The sequence below is a fragment of the Mustela nigripes genome, chromosome 13 (assembly GCF_022355385.1).
Source record: "Mustela nigripes isolate SB6536 chromosome 13, MUSNIG.SB6536, whole genome shotgun sequence".
NCBI classification, from domain to species: Eukaryota; Metazoa; Chordata; class Mammalia; order Carnivora; family Mustelidae; genus Mustela; species Mustela nigripes.
In genome coordinates, this window is record NC_081569.1 from 63616674 (window position 1) to 63644425 (window position 27752).

The 27752-nt window shown below is 41.2% G+C and overlaps 1 protein-coding gene across 3 annotated transcripts; it reads left to right on the forward strand.

Moving 5' to 3' along the window:
• AFG2B (AFG2 AAA ATPase homolog B) lies at window positions 1-26300 on the forward strand. Of its 3 annotated transcripts, XM_059372740.1 has the most exons (8): window positions 1-2017; window positions 3970-4155; window positions 12357-12515; window positions 15493-15702; window positions 16620-16812; window positions 21691-21821; window positions 22894-23019; window positions 25372-26300. In XM_059372740.1, exons 1-8 carry the CDS (start codon window positions 881-883, stop codon window positions 25537-25539), a joined length of 2310 nt encoding a protein of 769 aa, XP_059228723.1. In that variant the 5' UTR covers window positions 1-880; the 3' UTR covers window positions 25540-26300. The 3 variants fall into 3 exon arrangements, with proteins under 3 accessions (XP_059228723.1, XP_059228724.1, XP_059228725.1); XM_059372741.1 differs by lacking the exons at window positions 22894-23019; window positions 25372-26300 and having other exon boundaries at window positions 6-2017; window positions 16620-16713; window positions 21691-21758; XM_059372742.1 differs by lacking the exons at window positions 16620-16812; window positions 22894-23019; window positions 25372-26300 and having other exon boundaries at window positions 6-2017; window positions 21691-21815.
• Window positions 26301-27752: the final 1452 nt, after the last annotated feature.

A 27752-nucleotide genomic window follows, 5' to 3' on the forward strand; every position in this document is an offset into this window, starting at 1 on the left:
AGGTGGTAGACTAGTAAAGTTACAAGGTTGGTTTCTACAACTCTCAGCTCTAACGTTCCTATCTCTGGTGAGAAGGATGTCTTCTTACTTCTTAGTACAGAGAGGGTACCTTTCACACGGGAGGTTTCTTGCTTGCTTTTGGGGGACAGCGTAGAGCCGGAGTGCCCTTGAACTAGCTGTTCTCCAGGTAGCGTCAATTCAAAATCATCAGTATGCCATTCTGGTACAGTTTGGCCCACCTGCCCTTGGCCCCTGCAGGAGTAAAGACTCTGAGCAGAATATATTGGCGTGCCACCAAATGTCAGACGGCCTGGTTTTCCTTCTCTCCCTCCCAGGGACTGGAAATGCTACCCTGTGCTTTTCTCTTGGCGATGGCGCTTTGCTATAGGAAAGGCGTGCCTGGACCTTCTGAAGACGTTAGAACCCAGATCCATCGAGGGCGCTAATGCTGTATTTTGTCAGCTACTCCAGGTCACCTTAGGTATTAGCACCACAGCACTCCAAAAAAGTGTGCCCACAGACAGCTGAGGTTCGTTCACAAAGCGCTGGTGGTGATGCTCGAGTTTGACAGCCCGGGAGAGTATGCTAAGCGGGCACTCTCTAAGTCACCTACGCGTATGCTTAATGACCTCCTGAAGCTAGTTTATGAGGCCTCCCAGACACCTGTACCTAAGGCCTTTACCATACAGCCCTGGAATGGGCCGCTAGCTGTCCTCAAATCCGACACCACAACACCCGCTGCCAGAACATCATCTAACTTTCCGATTGGCCCTTTCAGCCTCCACTTCTGGGCTAACGACTGAGAGTCATTCCTGGCGCATGCGCGTCACCAGCTTCCGGCCGCGGAGAGCGGTGTACCCGCCTTTCCCGACCGGATGGAATGCTTGCCTCACTTTCCTCGGCCTGGCTTTTCGTGTGTGCGATGGCTCCGGACTCAGGTTCCTTTCCCGAAGAGCCGCTCTTAAAGGTGCTACCCTTAGACGCTAGGGACCGGGGCACCCAGCGCTGTCGTCTGGGCCCGGCCGCCTTCCGCGCCTTGGGCGCACACTTGGGCTCGGCGGTGAACATCTCTCTGCCTGACGGCGGCTCCTGTCTCTGTACAGCCTGGCTGCGGCGGGACGGAGCAGACGGCTTTGTGCAACTGGATCCGCAGTGTGCGAGCCCCGGGACGGCTGTGGGGGCTTCGAGGTTCAGGGGGAGTCTCCGCTTAAGCAGCCTCCGCCTAGTGACCTGCCCGTCCCTGCGGCTCCTCACCGTGTGGCCGGTGTTGCGGGAGCGGGCGGGCGCACCCGGTGCCTTGAACCCAGCCGCGGTGCTGGAGGCGGCGCACGAGCTTCTGAGGAACCGACCGGTCTCCCGGGGCCACGTGGTGGCCGCTCCACCGGGGGCCCCCGGCCCCGTGGCCGCGCTTCACATCGTCGGGGGGACGCCCAGCCCGGATCCGGCCGGGCGAGTCACCCCTCGCACCCGCATCAGTCTCAGCTCGGTGCCTCCGTCGGAAGCGGAACGGCAGCCCGAGGTGCCCCTCGGGGGTCTTTCGGAGGCTGCCGACTCGTTGCGGGAGCTCCTCCTCCTCCCGCTCCGCTACCCCCGCACCTTGGCGGCCTTAGGGCTAGCAGTGCCTCGCGGGGTGCTCCTGGCGGGTCCCCCCGGAGTGGGCAAGACTCAGCTAGTGCGGGCCGTGGTCCGGGAAGCGGGCGCGGAGCTGCTGGCAGTGAGCGCCCCCGCGCTCCAGGGCGCGCGGCCGGGGGAGACCGAGGAGAACGTGAGGCAGGTCTTCCAGCGCGCGCGGGAGCTGGCCAGCCGCAGACCCACCCTCCTCTTCCTGGACGAGGTGGACGCCCTGTGTCCCCGGCGGGGCGGCCCACACCGAGCGCCCGAGAGCCGCGTGGTGGCCCAGGTGTTGACGCTGATGGACGGCATCAGTGGGGACCGCGAGGTGGTGGTGGTGGCGTCCACCAACCGGCCAGACGCTCTAGACCCAGCGCTGCGCCGACCGGGGAGGTTTGACCGAGAGGTAAATAGGCCCGGGCTGTCAGCCCCTTGTCCCTGCAACCAAGGCCTCTTCTGGAAGGCCTCTTCTGGCTCGGGTTGCCTGCCCCGAGGGCCACGTAGGTTTGGCGGTTAGACTGGAGTGGGTTTTTTTTTTTTTTTTTTTTAAGATTTTATTTATTTATTTGAAAGAGAGACAGTGAGAGAGAACATGAGTGAGGAGAAGGTCAGAGGGAGAAGCAGACTTCCCATGGAGCTGGGAGCCTGATGTGGGACTCGATCCTGGGACTCCAGGATCATGACCTGAGCCGAAGGCAGTCGTCCAACCAATTGAGCCACCCAGGCGCCCCTGGAGTGGGTTTTTTTTGTAATGCAGAGAACACGTTCTCTGTCCTTGTGCGATCTGTGAGCCAGCACCTGTTTTACCCCAGAGTTAGATTGTTGGGAGAAGCAAGGTAGCCTTTAGAGATTAATTTTGTGCAGGACCCGAAGTTGAGTATAATCAGTAATGTTAGTTTTTAAGGCAACTAGGTCAGCTGTAAGCATACTGAACTCCTGTGGATTTGGAGTAAGAATTTATTTAAAGTAGGAGAGCCTCAAGAAATAAGTTTTAGAAATAAAAAGGGAGAAGGCACGAAAGAACTAAAACAAAGCAGGCAATAACTCTTCCGGATTTATTCATTCCTTGTCAGGACGCTAGCATCCTGTCCCACAGGTGAGAAGTACCCACAAGTGCTCCCTGAGTTGCCAGGAGGATTGAGTATTCAAAGATGTCCTTTATTTTATAAGCTTTAGTCCCAAATTGATCCTTTATTAAATAGGTTGAATAGTGATTAAGTGATGTTTAAACTTTGTGTTAAGATTCTGAGGAGATGAGAATTGCACACTTTTAGCTTAATCTGTGCAGAACTTGATCACATTTCTTTTTTGTACTATCTAGTACTTGTCTCCTGAATAAAATCCTTAAGGGCAGGGACCTAGACTATCTGTTATACTATTGCATCCCTGGCTCACAGAACTTGGCAAGTTTTTATAAAAATAACAAAATGTTGTTAAATGAATTACAGAGGGCCCCCAATTTACAGTGGTTCAGCTTGGTGGTTTTTCAGCTTTACGATGGTCTGAAAGTCATATCATTCAGTAGAAAACATATTTTGAATTTTGAATTTGATCTCTTGCCAGGCTAGCGATATGCAATAAATGCTCTCATGGTGCTGGATAGCCACGAGGTCATGAGGGTAAACATTGAACATATTGACCACCATTTTATACCCATGCAAACATTCTGTTTTTCACTTTCAGTACAGTATTCAATAAATTCTATGAATAGTCAAAACTTTTTTTATGAAATGGACCTTGTGTTAGATGGTTTTGCCAAACCGTATGCTAATGTAAATGCTCTGAGCACATTTAAGATGCCTAGGCTCAGTTGTGATATTTAGTAGGGTAGGTATTTTAAATGCATTATCCACTTACTGTAATTCCAACTTACAATGGATTTATTGGGGGGCGCCTGGGTGGCTCAGTGGGTTAAAGCCTCTGCCTTTGGCTCAGGTCATGATCTCAGGGTCCGGGGATTGAGCCCCGCATCGGGCTCTCTGCTCAATGGGGAGCCTGCTTCCTCCTCTCTCTCTGCCTGCCTCTCTGCCTGCTTGTGGTCTCTGTCAAATTAAAAAAAAAAAAAAAAAAAATCTTAAAACAACAACCAAACAAACAAACAATGGATTTATTGGGATGCAACCCCATCTTAAACTCAGGAAGATCTGTGTGTAGTTTTCATTATGCAGCTACCTAGCCATGGTTACTACTCTGGAAAATTAGGATTTTAATATATTGAGAGTCTGTGGTATTCTTAAGAGTACATAGTTACGCTTCCAAATTTGTTTACCCAGTTAAACACATTTGAGGGGATAAAAATACTACATAATATTCTAAACTGTGGAAACTTTAATTTTTCTTTTTTTCCTTTGCATACAGGTTGTCATTGGGACTCCCACACTTAAACAAAGAAAGGCAATACTCCAAGTGATTACCTCAAAGATGCCCATCTCCAGTCATGTCGATTTGAGCCTCCTTGCGGAAATGACAGTTGGCTATGTTGGTGCAGACCTGACTGCACTCTGTAGGGAGGCTGCCCTGCATGCTCTCCTTCATGGTGAGAAGGTAGGAAGAAATGATGTATGAGCCTGTATGTTGATCTTTTCATTACTATAATGAATTTGGGGATTAAAACAAGTAGTAAGTACATTTTCTTGCAACTTGTGATAACTTCCACAGCTGTTTTATCCTTTTTTTTTTTTCTTACATATATTTTTATATCTCACCTTCCTGGGACTAGCATTTGACTGAAGGTGGGGATAGATGACTGAGTCTCCCAGGTCTGTCAGGGCATGCTCCCTCATTTCCACAGTAACTCCCTAGTGCCAAAGCCCAGAGCAGCCAGGAAAAAGACAGTGTGGCCCAAGAACAGTCAAACATTTTTCTTTTTAATTTTTCTTTATTTTGAAGCAATTTCAGACCAAGAGAAAGTTGCAAAAATAGTACAAAGAATTTCTGTATATACTTTACCCAGATTCCACAAATGTAGCACTTGACCAGTTTTACTTTATCTTTTTCTCTTTATCTGTGTTTTTATATAACTTTACATATAGATAAATCTCTTTTATGTATGTATATTTTTTAATGTGTATATCTTCTAAAAACAAAGACTTTACCCGCAGTACAATTATCAAGATGAGGAAATTAACACTAACACAGTACTTTTACCTAATATCTATAGACCTTATCCAAGTTTCACTGTGTCCCATTAATTTCTTTATAGCAGAAATTTTAAAAGGAAAAAAGAAAATAGTAACCCAAGATTACACATTGCCTTTAATTACCATGATTTATTATTGTTCTTTTTAAGATTTTATTTATTTTAGAGAGAGAGACAGCATGAGCAGGAGGGGCAGAGAGAGAAGGAGGAGAGAGAATCTCAAGCAGATCCCTGAGTCCGACATGGAGCTCAACTCCAGGACTCTAAAATCATGACTCGAGCTGAAACAAAGAGTCAGATGCTTAGCCAACTGCACCACCCAGTCTGCCCCGTATTCTTTAATCTAGAACCATTCTTTAATCTTTCTTTTATCGCTACATTTTAATTGTAATTTTTAATTTTTTTAAGGATTTTATGTATTATTATTTATTTGAGAGAGAGAGAGCATGTGGGAGCTGGGAGAAGAACAGAAGGAGAGGGATGAGCACAGAACAGACTCTGTGCTAAGTGCAGAGCCCTATGTGGGGCTGGATCCCACAGCCCTGAGCTCATGACCGGAGCTGAAACCAAGAGTTGGTTGCTTAACTGTCTGAGCCACCCAGGTGTATGGCTAACTTAAAGACTACAGGTCATTTATTCTGTAGACTCCTCCTTAGTGTGGGTTTGACTGTTACTTCCTCATAGTTTGATTAGGCTTTTGCATTTTGGGCGAGAGGATCACAGAAATACTGTGTTCTAATTGCATCTGTTTTTCCTTTCTTGTTAAAAACTAAATATTTTGTGGGGAAGATAACCTTTTCTAACCCAGAAGAAGATTGGGCACCTGGAATTTTTATTTAAATTTGTCTTTAAGAGGCACCTGGTTGGCTCAGTCAGTTAAGTGTCAGCCTTCAGCTCAAGTCATGATTTCCGGGTCCTGGAATCAAGACCCGTGTCGGGCTCCCCATGCTTCTCCCTTTCCTCCTTGCTCGTGCTCTTGCTATCTCTGTTGCTATCTTTCTCTCAAATAAATAAATGGAATCTTTAAATTTGTCTTTGATACTGAAATTTTTAATTCATGACTACCTCTTTAAAAAAATATTTAGAATATTAGCTTAAATATAATAATTTTCAACACTATGCATTGGAAAATCTCTTCACCTTATATGTAATGAGTAATCCTTAATCCCTAAACCCCTTTAAAAAAAAATAATTTTAGGGGCGCCTGGGTGGCTCAGTGGGTTAAGCCGCTGCCTTCGGCTCAGGTCATGATCTCAGGGTCCTGGAATTGAGTCCCGCATCAGGCTCTCTGCTCAAGGGGAGCCTGCTTCCCTTTCTCTCTCTCTGCCTGCCTCTCTGCCTACTTGTGATCTCTCTCTCTCTCTCTCTCTCTCTGTCAAATAAATAAATAAATAAATCTTTTAAAAAAAAAATTTTAGTACCTTGAGGATTTTGAGATGAAGTTTTCAATCTCTTTTGTAACTATTATAACATTAAATTTGTCCTTTGATCTTAGAATTTAAAAACCAATTTGAGTTTATTTAAATTATAAAAGGATGATTTATCATCCAAAGTTTTGAAACTTTTTTACCTACATAATTGACATCCTTTCTCACTTCCACTTATTTTTACACCTATATAGAAGGTGGAGAAGGAGTTATGTGAACTTGTAGGTTCTCTTGTGGGTGTAGAACCTAAGCTGCTTGAACACTGAATGATACTTCTCATGTGTAGAGGTGTGAGACTCTGTGCTTTATGGAGGGAGGAGGAGAATACCAGGGGCTGAGAAGGAAGATTACATTTAGGATTCCCTGTGCTTTGAGGTTCCAGGGTTAACCTTAAGCACTCTGGCTTAGGTGGACCAGCCAGCTGCTACTTCAGGAGGGGCCTGCCCAGGCATAGTTACCACAAGTGATGACTGAGTTCATAAACAACCAAGGGAAGTGGAAGGAATAAAGGCCAAAAGGAAGAAGGGACAGGCACCTGGGAAGGTACTGGCTTCCATCTTTTTCTTCTTTTTCCCTCAGATACCTGAGGGGCTGTTGCTGCTACCAGGGCAGACAAGGGGTATGTTAAAGTTTGTTCAGCTTTTTGTGAATTCCCATTAAAGGATTAGAATTATTGTTTAGTATATATACATATACACACAGAGGGGAAGGAATTTTATCTGCCTGGAAGGGTTATGACAGTCAAGTGAATTAATGTACATGTAAGTGATCTTAGTGTTACTTAGTGTCTAGGTACCCGACATCTAATACTGCTAGTAGTTGGGGGGGGGGGGGAAGCACTATTTTAAAAAATTATTTAATAGTGCTCTTTATGAGAAGTTAAACTAGATAAAAACATAAAATAAAAATTGCCTGAAATGTACCTCTCAGAGATTACAGTTTTTAGGAACGTTGTTCACAGTAGCTCTATACGTATATATGCACTTACATAATCTTAGGTAAATGGGATAATATAGTTTGTTGTTGAAAATGGGAATTTTGGAGGGCGTCTGGGTGGCTCATTCAGTTAAGTGTCTACTTTCAGCTCACGTCATGGGATTGAGTCCCACACTGGGCTCCCTGCTCGGTGGGGAGTCTGCTCCTCAGCCTTTCTCCATGTTCTCTCTTGCTCTCTCTCAAATAAATAAGAGAAATCTTAAAAAAAAAAGGGGGGGGGAATTTTTTGACAATTAAATGGTTAGAATTTGATATGAGGGTAAATCTTAAATATAATACAAATATTTTAAATATAAGCAGTTTTTAACAAAAAATCTGCTTCACTAGAATGATCAAAGAAATTACAAGAAAGATCCTCCAAAATATAATCTTAAAGTGAAGATGACTTTTTAAACATTTATTTTAGAGAGAGAGAGAATGTGCGAGGTGCGGGGTTCAGAGGGAAGGAGTCTTAAGCAGATTCCATGCTGATCTTGAAGCTCAAGGCAGGGCTGAATCTTACAAACCTGATTTCAATACCTGAGCCAAAACCAGGAGCCCTATGCTTAACCAGCTGCAACATCCGGGCACCCTAAACATGGCCTTTCTGTTTTGTTTTGTTTTGTTTTTAAGATTATTTATTGTCAGAGAGCAGCACAAGCATGGGGAGAGGCAGGCTCTCCAGTGAGCAAGGAGCCCAATGTGGGACTCCGTCCCAGGACTCTGGGATCATGACCTGAGCTGAAGGCAGCCACTTAAACACCTGAGCCACCCAGGTGTCCCCGGCCTCTCTAAACATAACATAAAACCTAATGGTCAAAAAGGAAATGATTTAATTTGGTTATTTGGGGATGGCCAAATAATAAAGACAGGATAAAAGAGAGACTGGAAAAAATACTTTTGGCCCATGACAAAAGGACCAGTAACCTTGATGATAAAGAATTCTCACAAATCAGTATGAAAAGACCAACAATCCAAGAGAAAATGGGTAATAAAATAAGAATAGGTAGTAGACAGTAGAAGGATTACAAATAGCTAGTAAACATGAAAAATTCTCAACTTTACTTTCTTTAAAAGTTGGTCTTGGGGTGCCTGGGTGGCTCAGTCGGTTAAGCAGCTGCCTTCAGCTCAGGTCATGATCCCAGGGTCCTGGGATCAAGTCCTGCATGGGGCTCCCTGCTCGGTAGGGAACCTGCATCTCCTCCTTTCTCTGCCCCTCCCCCTGCTTGTGCTCTTTCTCTCAAATAAATAAATAAAATCTTAAAAAAAAAAAAATTAGTCTCTTTCAGGGGCTACCCTGACTGTCCGACTCTTGGTATTGGCTCAGGTTCTAATCTCAGGATATAAGATCGAGCCCCTCCTCACGTGTGCTCAGTGCAGAGTCTGCCGGAGATTCTCTCTCCTTCCCTCTCCCACATGCTCGCTCACTCTCTCTAAAATAAATAAATAAATAAATCTTAGAAATATGTGCTGCAAAAGTGAACAATAAATGAATAAATCTTAAAAAAATTAATCTCTTTCAGTTTTAACTCTTTATTTTGAAATAATTAAAAAGTTTAGGGAAAGTTGCAAAATAGAGAAATCCTGCTAAATACTCCATTCAAATTCATCAGTTTTTAACGTTTTGCCAAATCAGTTTTATCACTCACTCTTTCTCTCTCTTCTCTAAATGTATGTGTATACACACATTACTTACTTTTTCTGAATCAGTTGAGGATGGGTTGCATACATCATAACCCATTATCCATTTCCTAAGAAAAAGTATGTCCCCATACGAGACCACAGTATGGCTATGTATCATCATTATATTCAGGAAATTTAGCACAGATAGAAAACATCAGCTCTACTGCCCATACTCTGATTTTGGTAGTTGTCTCTATCTTTTTGGGTTTATTTTTCCCTCTAGTAGAAGATCTAGTTCAGGATAACATCATGTTTAGTTTTTAGTTTCTTTTAATCTATAGTTCTCCCTTAGCTTTTTTTTTTCTTTTTTTTAAAGAAGGAGAGCAAGTATGCGGGGCCAGGTGCAGAGCAGGAGAGAGATCATCTTTTTTTTTTTTTTTTTTTTTTTAAAGATTTTATTTATTTATTTGACAGAGAGAGATCACAAGTAGGCAGAGAGCCAGGCAGGGAAATAGGAGGAAGCAGGCTCCCTGCTGAGCAGAGAGCCCGATGTGGGACTCGATCCCAGGACCCTGAGATCATGACCTGAGTCGAAGGCAGGGGCTTAACCCACTGAGCCACCCAGGCGCCTGAGAGAGATCATCTTAAGCAAGCTCCATGCCCAGAACCCGACACAGGGCTTGATCTCACAGTGGAGATCATGACCTGAGCCGAAACCAAGAGTTGGAAGCTTAACTGACTGTGCCACCCAGTTGCCCCAGTTTTTTTTTTTCTTTTTTTTTTTTTTAAGATTTTATTTATTCATCAGAGAGGGAGAGAGAGACAGAGGCAGAGGGATGAACAGGCTCCTGATGCGGGGCTTGATCCCAGGACCCTGGGATCATGACCCGAGCCAAAGGCAGATGCTTAACCAACTGAGCCACCCAGGTGTCCCCATTTTTTTTTTTAAGATTTTATTTATTTGACAGAGATCATAAGTAGGCAGAACAGCAGGCAGAGAGAGAGGAGGAAGCAGGCTCCCTGCGAGAAGAGAGCCTTATTATGGGGCTCAATCCCAGGACCCCGAGACCATGACCTAAGCCGAAGGCAGACGCCTAATGACTGAGCAACCTAGGCACCCCCCCCCCCCCTTTTTTTCTTAAAAAGCGTGCCTGGGTGGCTCAGTGGGTTAAGCCGCTGCCTTCGGCTCAGGTCATGATCTTAGGGTCCTGGGATCGAGTCCCGCATTGGGCTCTCTGCTCAGCAGGGAGCCTGCTTCCTTCTATCTCCCTCTCTGTCTGCTTGTGATCTCTCTCTGTCAAATGGATAAATAAAATCTTAAAAAAAAAAAATTATTTATTTAACAGACAGAGATCACAAGTAGGCAGAGAGGCAGAGAGAAAGAGGGAAGCAGGCTCCCTGCCGAGCAAAGAGCCTGACGTGGGGCTCAGTCCCAGAACTCTGGAATCATGACCTGAGCCAAAGGCAGAGGCTTTAACCCACTGAGCCACCAAGGTGCCCCTCCCCCCACCCCCCATTTTTTTTTTTTAAGAGATATTTTACATTGACAGTTTTTAAGGATGTAGGTCCATGATTTTATAAAATGTCTCTAAATATGGGTTTATCTAATATTTTTTCATAGGATTATTTAGGTTTTTTTTTTTTAGGTTACACATTCTGGTTTGGGATACTCCATAAATGTTGGTATCCTTCTTAAGGTATCACATGTGAAGGCCCAAGCTGTCTGTCTGCCCCTCCTTGGTGCTGTCCATAATTGGTGATTGATACAATCAACCAGTCAGGGTTTTGTCCCATTTTTCCACTGTATAGCTGCTATTTTTCCCTTTGCAACTAAAAGAAATATTATGAGGAGGCCCTTTGAGATCATGGTTCTTGTAAAACTTCCCCTACCCTTGTCTTACATCCGTGGATGATTCTTGCCCTGAGCAGCTTTTACTATATGTGATTGTAAAAATGATTTTCTGATTCCATATTCCCTCTACCTCACTCTTCTTTTTTTTTTTTTTTTTTATTAAGGATTTTATTTATTTATTTGACAGAGACACAGCGAGAGAGGGAACACAAGCAGGGGCAGAGAGGGAGAAGCAGGCCTCCTGCAGAGCAGGGAACCTGACATGGGGCTCGATTTCAGAACCCTGGGGTCATGACCTGAGCCAAAGGCAGACACTTAACCGACTGAGACACCCGGTGCCACTACCTCACTCTTGATTAAAGAAATTAGTATAATAGTACCATTTCCTCTGTCACACTGGCAAACATTTAAAAGTTTGGTAATGCCCCGTGCTGGAGAGGTATGGGAAGAAGCTTTACATTAGCGGTGCAGCTTTGAAGGCAGTGTGATAATACCTGTCACAATCGTCAATGTGCATTCTACTCGGAGGAAATATAAAAATACTTGAATATGTGCACAAACATTTTCAGTTGTATCTTTTTTTTTTTAATAACAAAAGACTGGAAGCAATTCAGTGTTCAACAGAAGGATGCAGTTAAATTACGGTACATTCATACACCAGTTTGCAGTTGTCAAAAAAAGTTAGGTTGAACTAAATTGATAGGAGAAGATTTCTAATATAAGTGAAAAAGAGTGCAGGTTAATTTGTATAGTAGAGTCCTGCTTATGTATCTGTTTGAAAGGATGTTCTATGTACTGCTGGAGTACATAAGAAACGGTTGACATCCTCTAGAGATGAATAGTGGGGAGAGCTGGGGGAAGAGACATTTAATTTTTTTGTCTTCTATATGTAAAATTTTTTTATAATGATAAAAGATTTATCTTTTTTTAAAAAATTTTTTTTAAGATTTTATTTATTTAGTTGACAGAGATCACAAGTAGACAGAGAAGCAGGCAGAGAGAGGGGAGGAAGCAGGCTCCCCACTGAGCAGAGAGCCTGACGAGGGGCTCCATCCCAGGACCCTGAGATCATGACCTGAGCCGAAGGCAGAGACTTAACCCACTGAGCCACCCAGGCGCCCCAAGATTTATTTTTTTTAAGATAATCTTTTATAAGATCGTTTATATATTTATTTATATATATCATTTATATTTATAAAGATTTATCTTTATAGATTTATAAATTCAAAAGAAGGGGTGTTTTTTTGTTTGTTTGTTTTTTAAGAAATAAGTGGGGGCACCTTGGTGGCTCAGTCATTGAGCATCTACCTTCAGCTCAGGTTATGATCCCAGAGTCCTGGGATCAAGCTCCACATCAGGCTCCCTGCTTAGTGGGAAGCCTGCTTTTTCTCCTACTACCCCTGCTTGTGTTACCCTGTCACTGTGTCTGTTTTTAAGATTTGATTTATGTGAGAGAGAGAATGAGAGAGAAAGAGAACATGAGAGGGGAGGTCAGAGGGAGAGCACACTCCCTGCTGAACAGGATGCTTGATGTGGGACTTGATCCTGGAATTCCAGGATCATGACCTGACCTGAAGGCAGTTGCTTAACCAACTGAGCCACCCAGGCGCCCAATAAATAAAATCTTTAAACAATAATAATAATAAAAATAAATAATTTTGCTCCTGTAGCACAAAAAAGGCCCAAGTAATTTTTGGTCTAATTTTGCTTTTGGGGCATATTTCTTCAGAACAAGGACAGCCCAGCTGTTGATGAAGCAGACTTCCTTGAAGCTTTTAAAAAGATTCAACCTTCATCATTTCGAAATATCATTGGACTGATGGACATCAAGCCTGTTGGCTGGGAGCAGATTGGTGGCCTTGAAGATGTCAAACTGAAGTTAAAACAGGTGGTCTAGAGAGTTCCCTTATGCCAGTAGAATGGTTGGGTTTAATGTATCACTTTTATGATGAAGACAAATGATACTTTCTGAGACTATCTTGCTGCCATTGGTCATACATCCTATCACAATCCAAGGAACCCTTTTCAGTAGGCATCAAATACCATTTTGCATACTTTCCTACCTCACACTTGTTTTGCTTGTTTTTGCTTTAAAGGCTTTATCATGTAGAAAGGGGTCAGCAGACTTCTCTGTAGAGGGTTAGAGAGGAAATATTTTAGGCTTTGTGGGCCATCCAGTGTGATTGCAACCACCAGCTCTGTCTTAAGGCCACAGCACCAGTGATAGATAATGCAAAATCAGTATTTGTGTTCTGGTGGAACTTTATTTATGAACACTGAAATCACATTATTTCACATTATTTTCACACAAAGTATTTTTTTTTTTTGAGCATTTAAAAATGTAAAAATAGTTCTTAGTTTGTGTGTAGTAAAATACAGAATTTTAGTTTGTAGGCCTGAGTTTGCCCTGGGACTGGTAAAAGCACAAAATTACAATACACAGTATGACCTGGGTGGCTACTGTTCTCACTGTGGATGCTTAAGGACGCAACTCTCCAGATGCTGTCACTTGGCATTTCAGTTTCAGAAGTTAATCTTGTTAATTTACCTTCAAGTAATCCTGCCGTAAGGAATTAGGTTTCTCTGACTGTATGTATAAAAGGCTGATTTATAAGTATCATTATAATTTATTCATCTTAACCAAAAGCTGTTTCTACACTGAATCATAGAATCCTTGTGTCCATGGATCAGTGCATTTGTGATATTCCCTAATTTTTTACATACATTGTCTCACTTAATCTTCAGGAAGTACAGGAGAGATTAGCCACACCTTTCTGTTGTAAACACTCTTTCTTCAGCTTTAAGATGTTAAGCATTTCTGCCTTTCTGAATGTTCTTTTCCATACCTTAAATGTTAGTGCTCCAAGTTCCCAGGAGGCCTCTTGTTGTGTTCTGTGAGCCCATGATCTTAATATCCAGGGCTTTGACTGCCCCCCAAAAATTGTTAACTCGAAAATCTTCATATCCAGTGCAGATAGTTCTTTTGATCATCAGAATTGCTTAGCTGCTTGCCTACCAGGTAACTTACCAGGGATCTCAAACTCAGCATGTCCAAAACTCACCTAATGAGTCCCACTTCCATATCTGGATTCCCTACCTCTGAATACAGACAGCCACCTGTGTCCTAAGTCAGAAACCTGTCTTCTAGAAGCAATTGGGTGGCTCAGCTGGTTGAGTGTCTGACTTATTTTCAGCACATTCCTGGGATCAAGCCCCATATTGGGCTCTGTGCTCAGTGCAGAGTCTGCTTAAGATTTTTTTCCTCCTTTCCCTCTTTCTCTGCTCCTTCTTCTCCCCATGCATGCTCTCTTTCTCAAATAAATAAATAAATAAATAAAATCTTAAAAAAAGAAAAAGAAACCTATCTTCTAAATTCATGGGTCATGTCTTATTTATGTGTAACATCCCCTCTGGATTTAGAGCATAGTCCCTACATAAAAGAGTTACATTTTATGTTTCAAGTCCATCCCTTTGACACCATTGCCACTGCCTGTGACACATCTGGCTTTATTATTTTTGTAGTCTGAGTCATTGCAAGAGACCTAACTGGTCTTTTTCCTCTGGTTTTCTTTCTTTCCAGTCCATTTTCCATACTGCTTCCTCAATGTTAACTAAAACTTTCAAGGTGCAACACAGTCTGACTCCTTCTCCTTCAACTCTCTTGTTCCTTGCTTCCCTTATTCTCCCCTCTGTTCCTGCTTACTGATGATCTGAATTAGAGTTTCCTGTGTCTCTGCATACTGTTCCTTCTCTGTGGAATGCCCTTTGCTGGTCTCATTGTGAGTTTACAATTCTGTCTCTCCAACTAAAATCTGGATTCCCATGGTCCAGGGATGTTAGTTAGCCTTTTTTTGTAGATAGGCAGTAGTTAAGAGTTTGTACTTCTTGATCTACACTGCCTGGGGTTCTCAGTTCTGCCTCACTAGAAATAAGACTTGGGCAAGTTCCTTAACTTTTGTAAGTCTGAGCATCTGCATCTGTAAAATTATGATGATAATAAAATCACCTACCTCAGAGACCTGTTTACTATTCAGTTAAAATTTGTGGAGCGCCAGCTTGGTGAAGGTGACATTCTGTATGTGGCTTTTTTTTTTTTTTTTAATATTATATTTATTTATTTGACAGAGATCACAAGCAGGCAGAGAGGCAGGCAGAGAGAGGAGGAAGCAGGCTCACCGTTGAGCAGAGAGCCCGATGTGGGGCTCGATCCCAGGACCCTGGGATCATGACCTGAGCCAAAGGCAGAGGCCCAGGCACCCCTGCATGTGGCTATTTAGAGTGAACTTTATTTATGTTCTACCAGAAGCAGAATGACAAACTCAGCATGGAAAAATAAATACAGTTAGTGAATGATTAAGGGCTCCCAAAGTAAAAGATGGGCAGTAGTGTAGAGTGGCTGGGAGAATGTGGGGTGGGGGGCAGGAAGAGTGTGTTCTGCTTTAGAGTGGTTAGTGAAGACCTCTCCAAGGAAATGACATTTGAGCTGAGACTGAATGATGAGGGGTGGCCACACAGAACTTGAAGGAGTGTTCAGACAGAATAGCAGAGGTGCTAAGATAGGAATAGACTGAGGTGTTTGGGAAATAGGCTATGTAAGGCCTTGTAATCACTGTAGGAAGGATTTGGATTTTGTTCTAATTCTGATGGGAAGTCATTGAAGGATTTTAAGTAGGATATGATATGACCTGACTTAGGTTATAAGAGCACTGGTACTGCAAGAAGAATGGACTGTATTTCCAGCTCAAAGCAGATACCTAAGAATTGTTGAGTAAACAAATGAATTGACTGAATTATTTGTGATGTTTAATCTTTATTCTAAAATAACTGTCTCTTTTTGTATACCATCCCTTTTTGTGTACCTGCAGAGTATTGAGTGGCCTCTAAAATTCCCTCGGGAATTTATCCGGATGGGCCTGACACAACCAAAGGGAGTTCTCCTGTACGGTCCCCCTGGATGTGCTAAAACCACCCTGGTCAGGGCGCTGGCCACAAGCTGTCATTGCTCTTTTGTGTCCGTGAGCGGTGCTGATCTCTTTTCTCCTTTCGTTGGAGACTCAGAAAAAGTCTTGTCTCAGGTTTGTTTATTTTCCTCCATGTAAATAAGTGTCCTTTTGAATTTTCTTGGCATGCCTTAAGGATAAACCTTAGTTATTAAAAATATTACTGGCCTTTTTATTAATTAGAAAAGTTACATACATTTTTATAGAAAATATAGGAAAGTGTTAGATAAGAAATCCCTTGTAATCTCTCTACTTACTGTTAACATTTTGGTGAGTTTGCTTCATTTTTTTGTTTTTCTTTTAAAATTGAGGGTAGATTATGGAGTGCCTGCGTGGCTCAGTCAGTTAAGCGTCTGCCTTCAGCTCAGGTCATGATCCCAGGGTCCTGGGATCGAGTCCCACATCCGGCTCTCTGCTCATTGAGAAGCCTGCTTCTCTCTCCCACTTCCCCTGCTTGTATTTCCCCTTGCTATGTCTGTCTCTGTCAAATAAGTAAATAAAATCTTTATTAAAAAATAAAAATTGAGGGTAGATTATATCTTTATCATGGTTTTTTAATCATCACTTTCATTTTTTTTTTTTTTTAAGATTTTATTTATTTATTTATTTGACAGAGATCACAAGCAGGCAGAGAGAGAGGAAGAAGCAGGCTCTTCGCTGAGCAGAGAGCTCGATGTGGGGCTCCATCCCAGGATCCTGGGATCGTGACCTGAGCTGAAGGCAGAGGCTTAACCCACTGAGCCACCCAGGCGCCCCAGTCATTATCACTATTAAAACCCCATAGTATTAAATATTTTTTGAAAAGACAATTTTTAACCTGTATGTAATACTGCATTGTTTCTTGTTCTATTTATTCATTCCCTAGTTCTTGGACATTTAGCACTTTCTCTCTTTATATTTTAAAAATTATAAGTAGTAATGCAGAAAGCATATATTCACTGGAATATTAAATAATGTGTGGCTTTTCAATAATTTTATTTTCCTAACCAAAGGTATTCCGACAAGCAAGAGCAAATACTCCAGCAGTTGTGTTTTTGGATGAGATTGATTCAATCTTGGGCTCTCGATCCATCAGCAAAACAGAATGTAATGTTCAAGAACGTGTTCTTTCTGTTCTTCTAAATGAATTAGATGGTGTGGGACTAAAGACTACAGAGAGAAGAGGAAGTAAATCAGATCAACAGGGTAAATACAAGGAGCTGAAAAAAAAAGAAGAGGTATTTATTAGCCAGAAAATGCCCAAAACCCAGGCCAGCATTAAATACAGTGCATATACCCTAGCTTTTCCTATGCTGGATTCATCTCATAGAAGAAGTTACATAATTTCAGCTTGACTGTATTTGGATATCTATAGACCTAAAAACTGTGATTTGGCTAGGAAGGAGGTAAGTTTTATAGTAAGTTATCTTAAATATATATGAATAAATTTCATTTTTCCTAAGATTTAGAAAAATAATTTTATACATACTGCTAATAGAAAAGGGAGTTGATTCTTAATTTTATTTCCTGTAGAACCAGTGTTCATCCCTTTCTAAAAATTTTTATATGAAACAAAACAAAACATTGTTATTACCAATGATCTTAGTAATTTTTTTTTTATTATTTTTTTATTTGACAGACAGAGATTACAAGTAGGCAGAGAGGCAGTCAGAGAGAGGAGGAAGCAGGCTCCCTGCCGAGCAGAGAGCCCGATGCGGGGCTCGATCCCAGGACCCTGAGATCATGACCTAAGCCAAGGGCATAGGCTTTAACCCACTGAGCCACCCAGGCGCCCCTGATCTTAGTAATTTAAAACGTCTAATTTTCTTGAGGAATGGGTTTCCTTAGTTACAATAAAATTAAAATGACCTTTGGAAGTCCCTTCCTCCCTTCTGAGTCTCTTTCTAGGTAGAATTTGATATCCTTAAGTTTTCCAGTGGTTAATTTTTCTTTTATTCTTTGCTTGTTTTTTTAATCTTGTTTGCCATTTGAAAAATCATTCTGTGGAAGGAGAATCTTACAGCTTCTTAAGAACCTAGAACACTAGAATTTGAAGAGTCCCTAAGGTTTTCTAATCAAATTTTTTCATAATGCAGGAATTCCTTCTACAGTATCTGAACTGTGATTAGTCAACCTCTGCTAAAATACTTGCAGATACAGGGAATTCACTACTTTGAGAGATCACATTACTGGAGAACCACTCTGATTATTCAGTTCAGTTTAAAAGAATTTTTTTAAAAATTCCAGTGTAGTTAACATACAGTATTATATTAGTTTCAGGGTATGGTATAGTGATTCCACAATTCATATATTATTGAGTGCTCATCGAGATCAGGGTACTCTTTAATCCCCATCACCTACTTCTTCCCCCACCCTACCACCTCCCCTCCTCTCTGTCCTCTATAGTTAAGAGTGTGTTTTTTGGTTTGTCTCTCACTCTCTTTTTTTCCCTTTGTCTGTTTTGTTTCTTAAATTCCACATATGAGTGAGATCATACAGTATTTGTCTTTCTCTGAATGGCTTATTTCACTTAGCATTATACTATACTCTAGAGCCATCCATGATGCAAATGGCAAGAGTTCATTCTTTTTTATGGCTGAGTAATATCAGAGTGTGTGTGTGTGTGTGCGCGCGCACGTGCGTGTGCACACCACATTTTCTTTATCTATTCATCTGTTGATGGACACTTGGGCTGCATCCATAATTTGACTCTTGTGAATAATGCTGCAGTAAACATTGGGGTGCATATATCCCTTCGAATTAGTGTTTTCATAGTCTTTGGGTAAATACCCAGTAGTGCAATTACTGGATCATAGGTTACTTCTGTTTTTAATTTTTTTAGGAGCTTCCATACTGTTACCAAAGTGACTGTACCAGTTTGCATTTCTACTAGCAGTGCAAAAGGGTTCCTTTTTCTCTACAACCTCACCAAGACCTGTTGTTCCTTGTGTTTTTTATTTTATGTATTCTGATAGGTGTGAGGTGATACGTCCTTGTGGTTTTGATTTGCAGTTCCCTGATGATGAGTGATACTGAGCTTCTTTTCATGTATCTGTTAGCCATCTGTATGTCTTTGGAGAGATGTTCATATCTTTTGCCCATACTTAAATTGGATTATTGTGTATGGAGTTATATAAGTTATTTATATATTTTGGGTATTAATCCTTTATTGGATATGTCATTTGTAAATATCTTTGCCTATTCAGTAGGTTGTCTTTTAGTTTTGTTGATTATTTTCTTTGCTGTGTAGAAGGTTTTTATTTTAATGTAGTCTCCCAGTAGTTTATTTTTGCTTTTGTTTCCCTTGCATCAGGAGACAAGAAAGATGCTGCTATGGCTCATGTCAGAGAAATCACTACCTGTGCTCTCTTAAGGGATTTTTATGGTTTCAGGTCTCACATTTAGATCCTTAATCCATTTTGGGTTTTTGTGTGTGTGGTTTAGGAAAGTGATCCAGGGGATGCGTGGGTGGCTCAGTGGGTTAAGCCGCTGCCTTCGGCTCAGGTCATGCTCCCAGAGTCCTGGGATCAAGTCCCACATCAGGCTCCTTGCTCAACAGGAGCCTGCTTCTCTCTCTCTCTCTCTGCCTCTGCCTGCTTGTGCGTGCTTGCTTTCTCTCTCTCTGGCAAATAAATAAACAAAAAAATTTAAAAAAAGAAAGAAGGTGGTCCAGTTCAGGGTTCCTGGGTGGCTCAGTCAGTTAGGCATCCAGCTCTTGATTTTAGCTCAGGTTATGATGTTCAGGTCATGAGATTGAGCCCTGTGTGGGGGTCTGAGCTCTGTGGGGAATCTGAAAAGATTCTTTCCTTCTTCCTTTCCCTCTGCCTCTCTACCCATTCACATGCTCTCTGTCTCAAATAAATACATTAATCTTTTTTTTTTTTTTTAAGGCAAGAAAGTTTCATTCTTTTGTGTTTTTGTTGTCTAGTTTACCCAACACCATTTGTTGAAAGTGCCTGTCTTTTTCTCATTGCATATTCCTAACTCCTTTGTCAAAGATCTGTTGGCGGTATAATTGTGGGCTCATTTCTGAGCTGATTTTTGGTCTTTCTGTTCTGTTCTATAGATCTGTGTGTCTATTTTTGTGCTAGTACCGCACTGTTTTGATGACGACAGCTTTGTAATACAATTTGAAATCTGGAATTGTAATGCCTCCAACTTTTTTTTTCTTTTTCAAGAAAAAGACCTTTTTTCAAGGGTCTTTTATGGTTCCATATAAATTTTAGGATTGTTTTTTCTAGTTCTGTGAAAAAGGCTGTTTGGTATTTTTATATGGATTGTGTTAAATCTGTAGATTGCTTTGGGTAGTTCTTCAAATCCATGAGCATGGACGGTCATTCCATTTGTTTATGTCATCTTTGATTTCTCTCATTGCTGTTTTATACTTTTCACAATACAGATCTTTCACCTCTTTGGTTGAGTTTAGTCCTAGGTATTTTATTTTTGATATTGTAAATGGGATTCTTTCCTTAATTTCTCTTTCTGCTGCCTCATTACTAATGTGTAGAAATGCAACAGATTTCTGTACCTTGATTTTGTATCCTTTGACCTTACAGAATTCATTTGTTAGTTCTGGTGGTTTTTTGGTGGAGTCTTTAGGGTTTTCTGTATATAGTATCATCTCATCTGCAAATAGTGGAAGTTTGATTTCTTCTTGCCATTCTGGATGTCTTAATTTCTTTTTTTTTTTTTTTTAAGATTTTAGTTATTTATTTGACAGAGCGATCACAAGCAGGCAGAGAGAGAGGGGAAAGCAGCCTCCCTGCTGAGCAGAGAGGCCGATGCGGGGCTCGATCCCAGGACCCTGGGATCATGACCTGAGCCGAAGGCAGAGGCTTTAACCAACTGAGCCACCCAGGCGCCCCTCTTTTTGTTGTCTGAGTGCTGTGGCTAGGACTTCCAGCACTGTCGAATTCAAGTGGTGGAGTGGACATCCTTGTCTTACTCTTGACCTTAGGGAAAAAGCTCTCAGTCTTTTAACTATTGACTATGATGTTAGCTGTGGGGTTTTTTTATATGGCCTCTATTATGTTGAGGTCTGTTCCCTCTAAACCTACCCTTTGTAACCTACACGTTGTTAAGGGTTTTTATCATGAATGGATGTTGTGCTTTGTCAGGTGCTTTTTCTGCATCTTTTGAAGTGATCATATGGTTATCAAACTTTTTCTTATTGATGTATCATGTTGATTGATCTGTAAATATTGAACTACCCTTTTATTCTGGGAATAAATCCATTTGATCATGATGAGTCATTTTTTTTAATGTATTGTTGAATTTGGTTTGCTAGTATTTTGTTGAGGATATTTGCATCTAATGTTCATTAGAAATACTGGCTTTTAATTCTCTTTTCTTGTGCTATCTTTATCTGTTTTTGGTATCAGGGTAATGCTGGCCTCGTAGAATGATTTTGGAAGTTTTCCATCCTCTTCTGTTTTTTGGAATAGTTTGAGAATAGGTTTTAACTCTTCTCTAAATGTTTGATAGAATTCACCTAGACGCCATCTGGTTCTGAACTTTTTTATTTGCTGGGAGTTCAATAATTTTGAATGCTCAATGTGTGTATGGCTTTGCTCTGGCTGCTTTTCTATATTTCTTACCTTTATCTAGGATTTATACATCTGCAGCTTATGTTGTCATATATCTGCCTTTCAAGAGAAAAATAAATAAAAAGCAAAGTAATTCTCTCTCTCGCAGGACATGAGAGCCAGAGTGATTCATAACCATACATCTCCACCTGTTAGTCATATGCTTTGTCTTTTCAAATCATCCACTTAGGTTATAATCATTCTTTGGGGCTCAGGTGCATTCAGTAGGTGTTCTCTGCTGTGGTGGTATAAGATTTTCCATTGGTTCTCATGTGGACAGATGTCCCTAAAGGATGGCCACTCCCTTCACCACACACAATGTAGTTCTTTGATTAATAATTTGTTTTAGCATATATTGATATCAAGAAGGTGGTCTGGATAGGAGGTATAAGCACTTCAGTCCCAAGAAAAGAATATGCTTATTTAAAAATAAATGGACCATTTGATTTATAATTTGGCCAGCTTACTGACATTACTTTGGGTTGGTGTTTTTCCTCAGAGTTTCAAGAAGTTTTTAACAGAAGTGTCATGATTGTTGCTGCAACAAATAGACCTGATATGTTAGATGATGCCTTGTTAAGACCTGGAAGATTAGATAAGATTATTTATATTCCACCTCCAGATGAAAAGGTAATCACTGTATATGTTTAATCTTTGTGGATTCTGAACAGATCAATATCTGAGCTTTAAGGAGCCTAACAGAATTGAATTCCAAGCTAAATATATATGTATGTGTCTTAAACTGGATTCTGCAGTCTTCCCTTGCTTGATGTCCTTCATAAAATCATAATTTTGATCTGCTTTTGCCAGATCCTCGAGGCGTATCTTCAGAAAAACATATGCCTATAAGTAAAGTATTACCTTATTTCACTGTGTGGCAGACTCAAAATACCAAGCTTGTTACAACTAGAATGGAGGAATCCCAAAGTGTTAAAAGCATTTTGGAGATGATTTGCATCAGTATCCTTATTTTACAGTGGGAAGATCTGAGATTAGAGAGATTGCACAATGTATCCATAGTCTAAGAATCAGTAAATCTTTGCTCTTAACATCCACAGCCACTGGCAGGGAATGGTTAAAAACAAAGATGAACTTTTTCCTTCCTTCCTAAAATAAATAAATAAATAAATAAAATTTAAAAATTAAATACTATTTATTTTTAAATCGTGTCTAGATAATTCATGTTTTTGCTTATTAAGCCATGTCTGATAACACTATTTGTACCCAAAATAGGGACTCCTGTTTCTAAAAGAAATTTATCTACAATTGTCTATTTAAAAGAAAAATATTTTTAAAGATTTTATTTATTTATTTGACAGAGATCATAAGTAGCAGAGGGGCAGGCAGAGATAGAGAGAGGAGGAAGCAGGATCCCTGCTGAGCAGAGAGCCCAACAGGGGCTTGATCCCAAGACCCTGGGATCATGACCTGAGCCGAAGGCAGAAGCTTTAACCCACTGAGCCACCCAGGCACCGCTAAAAATTTTAAAAATATTAAAATTAATCACGTAATTTTTGCCATTATCATATGAGCCATTGAGTTCCTCTTTCTTACCTCTTCAGAAATGATTCTGTTTATTAAATATATACACTTCTGGTGCAGTATGACAGGAAACACTAACTTAAAATGTTTTAGTATAGATTTGTGTCTAACATAAATGTTGTAAGATTATAAACATATTGTTCTTAATTTTTTTTTCCAGGGTAGGCTTTCTATTTTGAAAGTCTATACAAAAAACATGCCAGTGGGGCCTGATGTTTCCTTAGAAAACCTAGCAGCAGAAACCTGTTTTTTCTCTGGTGCTGATCTTGGAAATCTTTGCAAAGAAGTAAGTTAATTAGTGAGGGAATGTATGGTTGACAGTATTTCTTCAATTATTCAGTTCTTCATTTGCCACTTTCCTAACGGCACATGGGAGAATGAGGCACAAACTAGTCAGCTGTAAGAGAGAGGGAGCAGGGGACAATAGCTGGAAGGACCGTCACCCAAACACCTCCTCAGTCCAGTATTTATTAGATACAAGGTAGCAACAAAGGAGAAGAAAGAAGGTTGTACAATAGCCATAGGTCTAGTACGTAAACAAGAAGGAACGTGAGTCAGATGTTGGTCACAAGTTTTAGAGGTAAACTAGGTAAATAAGAAGAGTAAGGTGTGTCTGGTCCACAGCTTGGATTTGTAGTTGTGCTAGCACACTTAAAGGGATTACCTTAATGGCAGGCTTTCTCTGAGGTACAGGAGACAGGGAAAAAGGGAAGCAGATGGTGTCCCGCCCTGAGCTGGCGGGCATCCCCAGCTGCTTGGCTTCAAGGGCGTGTATCATCCCCTCCACCAGAGGCCTGCTGCTAGTACATGTTTTTCTCAAGGTCATCCTTAAGCATGCTTGCATGACCAGTACGATTCATCATTAGTTATTAAAGTTATATTTTGAGCAGTATATTATTCTGAGGGACAATTGCATTCATTCACTTGGCAACATTTACTGAAAGACATCCTGTGTGGCAAACACTGTATAAGGTGAAACAGATAGGGACCTTTTCTTTCCCTTCCCAAGCTTACAGGTTTATGGCAGGTTGCAGAGAGGCAAATTGTCATACTGCATTGGCGGTTGAAAATATGTAGTGAATCAGGAAGTTTAGGGTGTTGTGGGAGCACCTGGGAAGGACATGGACCCAGCTTGGGGGCATCAGAGAAAGCTTTCTGAGAGAAGGCATGTGTAAGGGGAAATTGGAAGGATGATGAGAGAGGTAGGCTAAGGGAGGGAACTGGGGTGGCATTGAGGCAGAGGGAACAAAATGTGCAGGTGACTCAAGTGAGAGATAACATGACACTACAGAGCTGGACAGTGGCCAGATCACACAGGTCCTTGTAAGCCATTTTAAGAGATTTAGACTTTGTTTTGAAACCAAAAGAAGCCATCATAGGTGTTTCCCTTTCCATAAACTTTTATTAAATGTGCTGTTCAGAAAAATGCACGGATCATCAGGGCATAGTTAATTAACATAAAATGAACACACTTGTTTAATTAGATAGAGAACGTTATCAGTGCCCTGGAGGCTCCTCTTGGGGCTTTCCCAATCTTCCTTCCAAAGGGGAACCACACTCCTGACTTAGAGCACTGGAGATTAGTTTTGTCTGCTTTTGAACTTTATATAAATAGGACTATATATACTTCTGTATTTGCTTTTTTAACTCAAGATTATGTTTGTGAAGGGGCGCCTAGGTAACTCAGTTAAGTGTCTGCCTTCCGCTTTAGGTCATGATCCTGGGATCCTGGGATGGAGCCTCCCATCCTGATTAGCCTTCCTAATCAGCAGGAAGCCTGCTTCTTCCTCTCCCACTCCCCCTGCTTGTATTCCTTCGCTGTCTATCTCTGTGTGTCAAATACATATAATCTTTAAAAAAAAAAAAAAAGCATGTTTGTGAAATTCATCTGTGGTTTTGCATATAGGAGTAGTTCGCGCATTTCCATCACTTTGTAATATTCTAGTTTAGGAATATACTGCAGCATTCATCCATCTTTTTTGAACATTATTCATAACAGAATTTATAGCAAAAAAGTAACCCAAACTACTTTTTTTGTTACAAATTCAGCTATGAATAGTCTTGTACATGTCTGTTAGTGCATATGTGTACTTACCTCTGCAAACACACCTACTGTAAGGCCAGGAAAATAGTCTCTCATCCTTAAATATATAAATGGGCTCATACTGTGTATATTTTGCTGCAACTTGCTATTTCTTTTTTCCCATTTAAGGGTAGAATTTAATGTAGAAGAAGTGGTTTGTTAAGACAACTTTTCATTTTTTTAATAAAACTTAATTTTATTAAAATTACCTTACTTAACTTTTTAATTTTATAGTGTCATGAATATGGGAATTCTAAGAAGTGGGATTGAAGTTTTTACCCTCAGATTTTGAAGTATTACCATAAATTGTGGGGCACCTTTGTGGCTCCATCAGTTAAGCAGCTAGCTGCCTTTGGCTCAGATCATGATCCCAGGGTCCTGGATCGAGCCCCACATCGGGCTCCCTGCTCAGCAGGTTGTGGGGGGTGGTCTGCTTTTCCCTCTCCCTCTGCCCGTCCTTTGTGTTCTCTCTCTAAAATAAATTTTTAAAAATCTTTAAAAAAAATTTTTTTTAAAGAAGCACATTAATTATTTCCTGTTGTTTGTCTCTTATAGGCTGCCTTGCTGGCTCTGCAAGAAAATGGATTAGAAGCAACCACAGTGAAGCAAGAGCACTTTATAAAATCACTGAGGACTATAAAGCCATCCTTAAGTCATGAGGATTTGACTTTATATGAAAACTTATTTCAGAAACCAGGATTTTCTAACTTAGAGGGTGTATAACCATTATATCCCTGACCAAGGATTAACTGCCCTGTAGTTTGCAACTTCGCACTTTTAGAGTTTGTGTAGTTTCCTGTAAATAAGAGACTTTATACCTAATAAGCTAAAAAGCATATTAAAATATCATAACTTGGGAAGAAAGTATATGTATGTTGACTTTTTTTAGAAAAGATTTTACTTGTCAGAGAGAGCACAGCCATGGGGAGTGGCAGGCAGAGAGAGAAGTAGGCTCTCTCCACTGAGCAGGGAACCCCATGTGGGGCTTGATCCCCGGACACTGGGATCACAACCTGAGCCAAAGACAGACATAAGGACTGAGTCACCCAGGCACCCCTCATATCTTATTAATCTTCTAAGTTTACTGTTCCCTTGTCTCCAGGTTAATGCCTAGACTGCCACAAAACTATACTGCATTTTTAAAAGAAAGGACATTGGCAAAACAGGGCTCTGAGTTTAAAGTCATCAGTGGTCAAGGTCTACACACTGTAATTTTAATTTAGGGACATGATAGATTTCCTGTAAAATTTCTTTCTCCCTTCCTCCTTCCCCGTCTCTCCCCCTTTTTTCTTCCTTTCCTTCCTGCAAGCAGTTATCTTTACTTGTTAAAAAAAAATGGGGCTTTTTAAGAAACTTCTGACAAAAGTAATTTTAGAAATCCTGCAGAAGGAGTATTAAAAGGCTCCTTTGATTATATATAATACAAACCTCAGAGAATCAGTGTTGAGTGTTCTTTGAACTGAATAATGAACCTAACCGACCAGAAAATGTCTCCAGTTAAAGCGCTGAGGTCACACAGTAAAAACCCTTATCAGAGTAAGTGGGTGTGAAGCTATGTTTATCACCTGCCCTGTATAATCCTTGCGAATAATAATTTCTAGTTATTAAATGCCTACTACAAGCAAGGCAGAATGCCATGCACTTAACATACATTCTAACATTTTTTCCAACCTTTTCTTATGCTAGGTTTGTCCCCATTTTACACATTTATAAATCGAGACTCATAAGGTTAAGTAGTTTCTTGAAGTCGTTCAGCTGATAAAGTGTGGCAGGGTGGGTTCCAAGCTCATGTCTATTTCACTGCAAAGCCCATGCCTAGAACTAAAATGGGCTGAAACAGATCTGGCCCTGGCCCTTTCCAGAGGACATAGAGAGGTTTGTTCTTTATTAAGATTTTTTAATCTATGTATTTGTCAGAGAAACAGCACAAGGCAGGGGAAGCTGCAGGCAGAGAAGCAGCCTCCCCACTGAGCAAGGGGCTGATGGAGGACTTGATGACAACCTGAGCCACATTAACCCATAGCTTGAACCTCAAAGAGCTTCAAAATAATTGTTTTAAAATAACTTAAAATAACCGAGCTAGTGCTTTTGGCTTAATTGCAGGAGCTAAGAGCGTGGTGCCGAAAGAACAGCCGGTGTTGGGTGCCAGACTCACCTGGGTTCTGATTACATGCCCGCCACTAACTGGCTACGTGACTCGAGCCTTTCTGAGTCTAAATAACATAATCGCCTTGCAAAAACGCCAAAAAGATTCAGACTCAGAATCTGGCACCAAGCCTTGGTTTAACGGAAGGGTTAGCATTTCCGTGCTTTTGCAACCTCCTGCATGCTCTGTGCAAGGCAAGGCTGGTAATTTAGGGGCGAGTTAAAAGGAGACCTCAAGACGAAAGCAAAGACTGTCGTTTCCGAGACGGAAATGTTTTCCAAAGCTGGTTCTGTTTCTTCTCCCTTACCTCCTGATTTTCTCCATTTAAAGAAACGGGGAAGGAGGGGAGTGGAAATTTAAAAATTGGAATGGAACAAATCAACACCATGGGAGTTCTTCTGAAATGGATATTACAATTTAATTATCTCCATATGTGTGCTGCATCACACGCTGGAGCTTTTGATGTGATTGGATTGATTTTAATTTACCTGCCTGCACCTGGGAGCCCCACCGTACCCCCTGCCCCCCGCTCCGCGGCTCCTTGCAATTATGCCAAGAGCACTAGCTCGGTTATTTTAAAATAGTTAATTTTAAAACAATTATTTTAAAGCTCTTTGAGGTTCAAGCTATGGGTTAATGTGGCTCAGGTTGTGGATCAAGTCCTCCATCAGCCCCTTGCTCAGTGGGGAGGCTGCTTCTCTGCCTGCAGCTTCCCCTGCCTGCAGCTTCCGGGTTGCCTTTTAGAGGTCTCGGTTTTCACCCTGGCCAAAACCCTGGCCTTGGCCATCGG

What these genes read in the sequence shown, in the direction of transcription:
- AFG2B (XM_059372740.1), top strand. Translation starts at nt 881, where the DNA reads ATGCTTGCCTCACTTTCCTCGGCCTGGCTTTTCGTGTGTGCGATGGCT. An exon ending in TCAAACTGAAGTTAAAACAG is followed by an intron (nt 12,516 to 15,492) that starts GTGGTCTAGAGA and finishes GTGTACCTGCAG; the next exon opens with AGTATTGAGTGGCCTCTAAA. An exon ending in CAGAAAAAGTCTTGTCTCAG is followed by an intron (nt 15,703 to 16,619) that starts GTTTGTTTATTT and finishes TCCTAACCAAAG; the next exon opens with GTATTCCGACAAGCAAGAGC.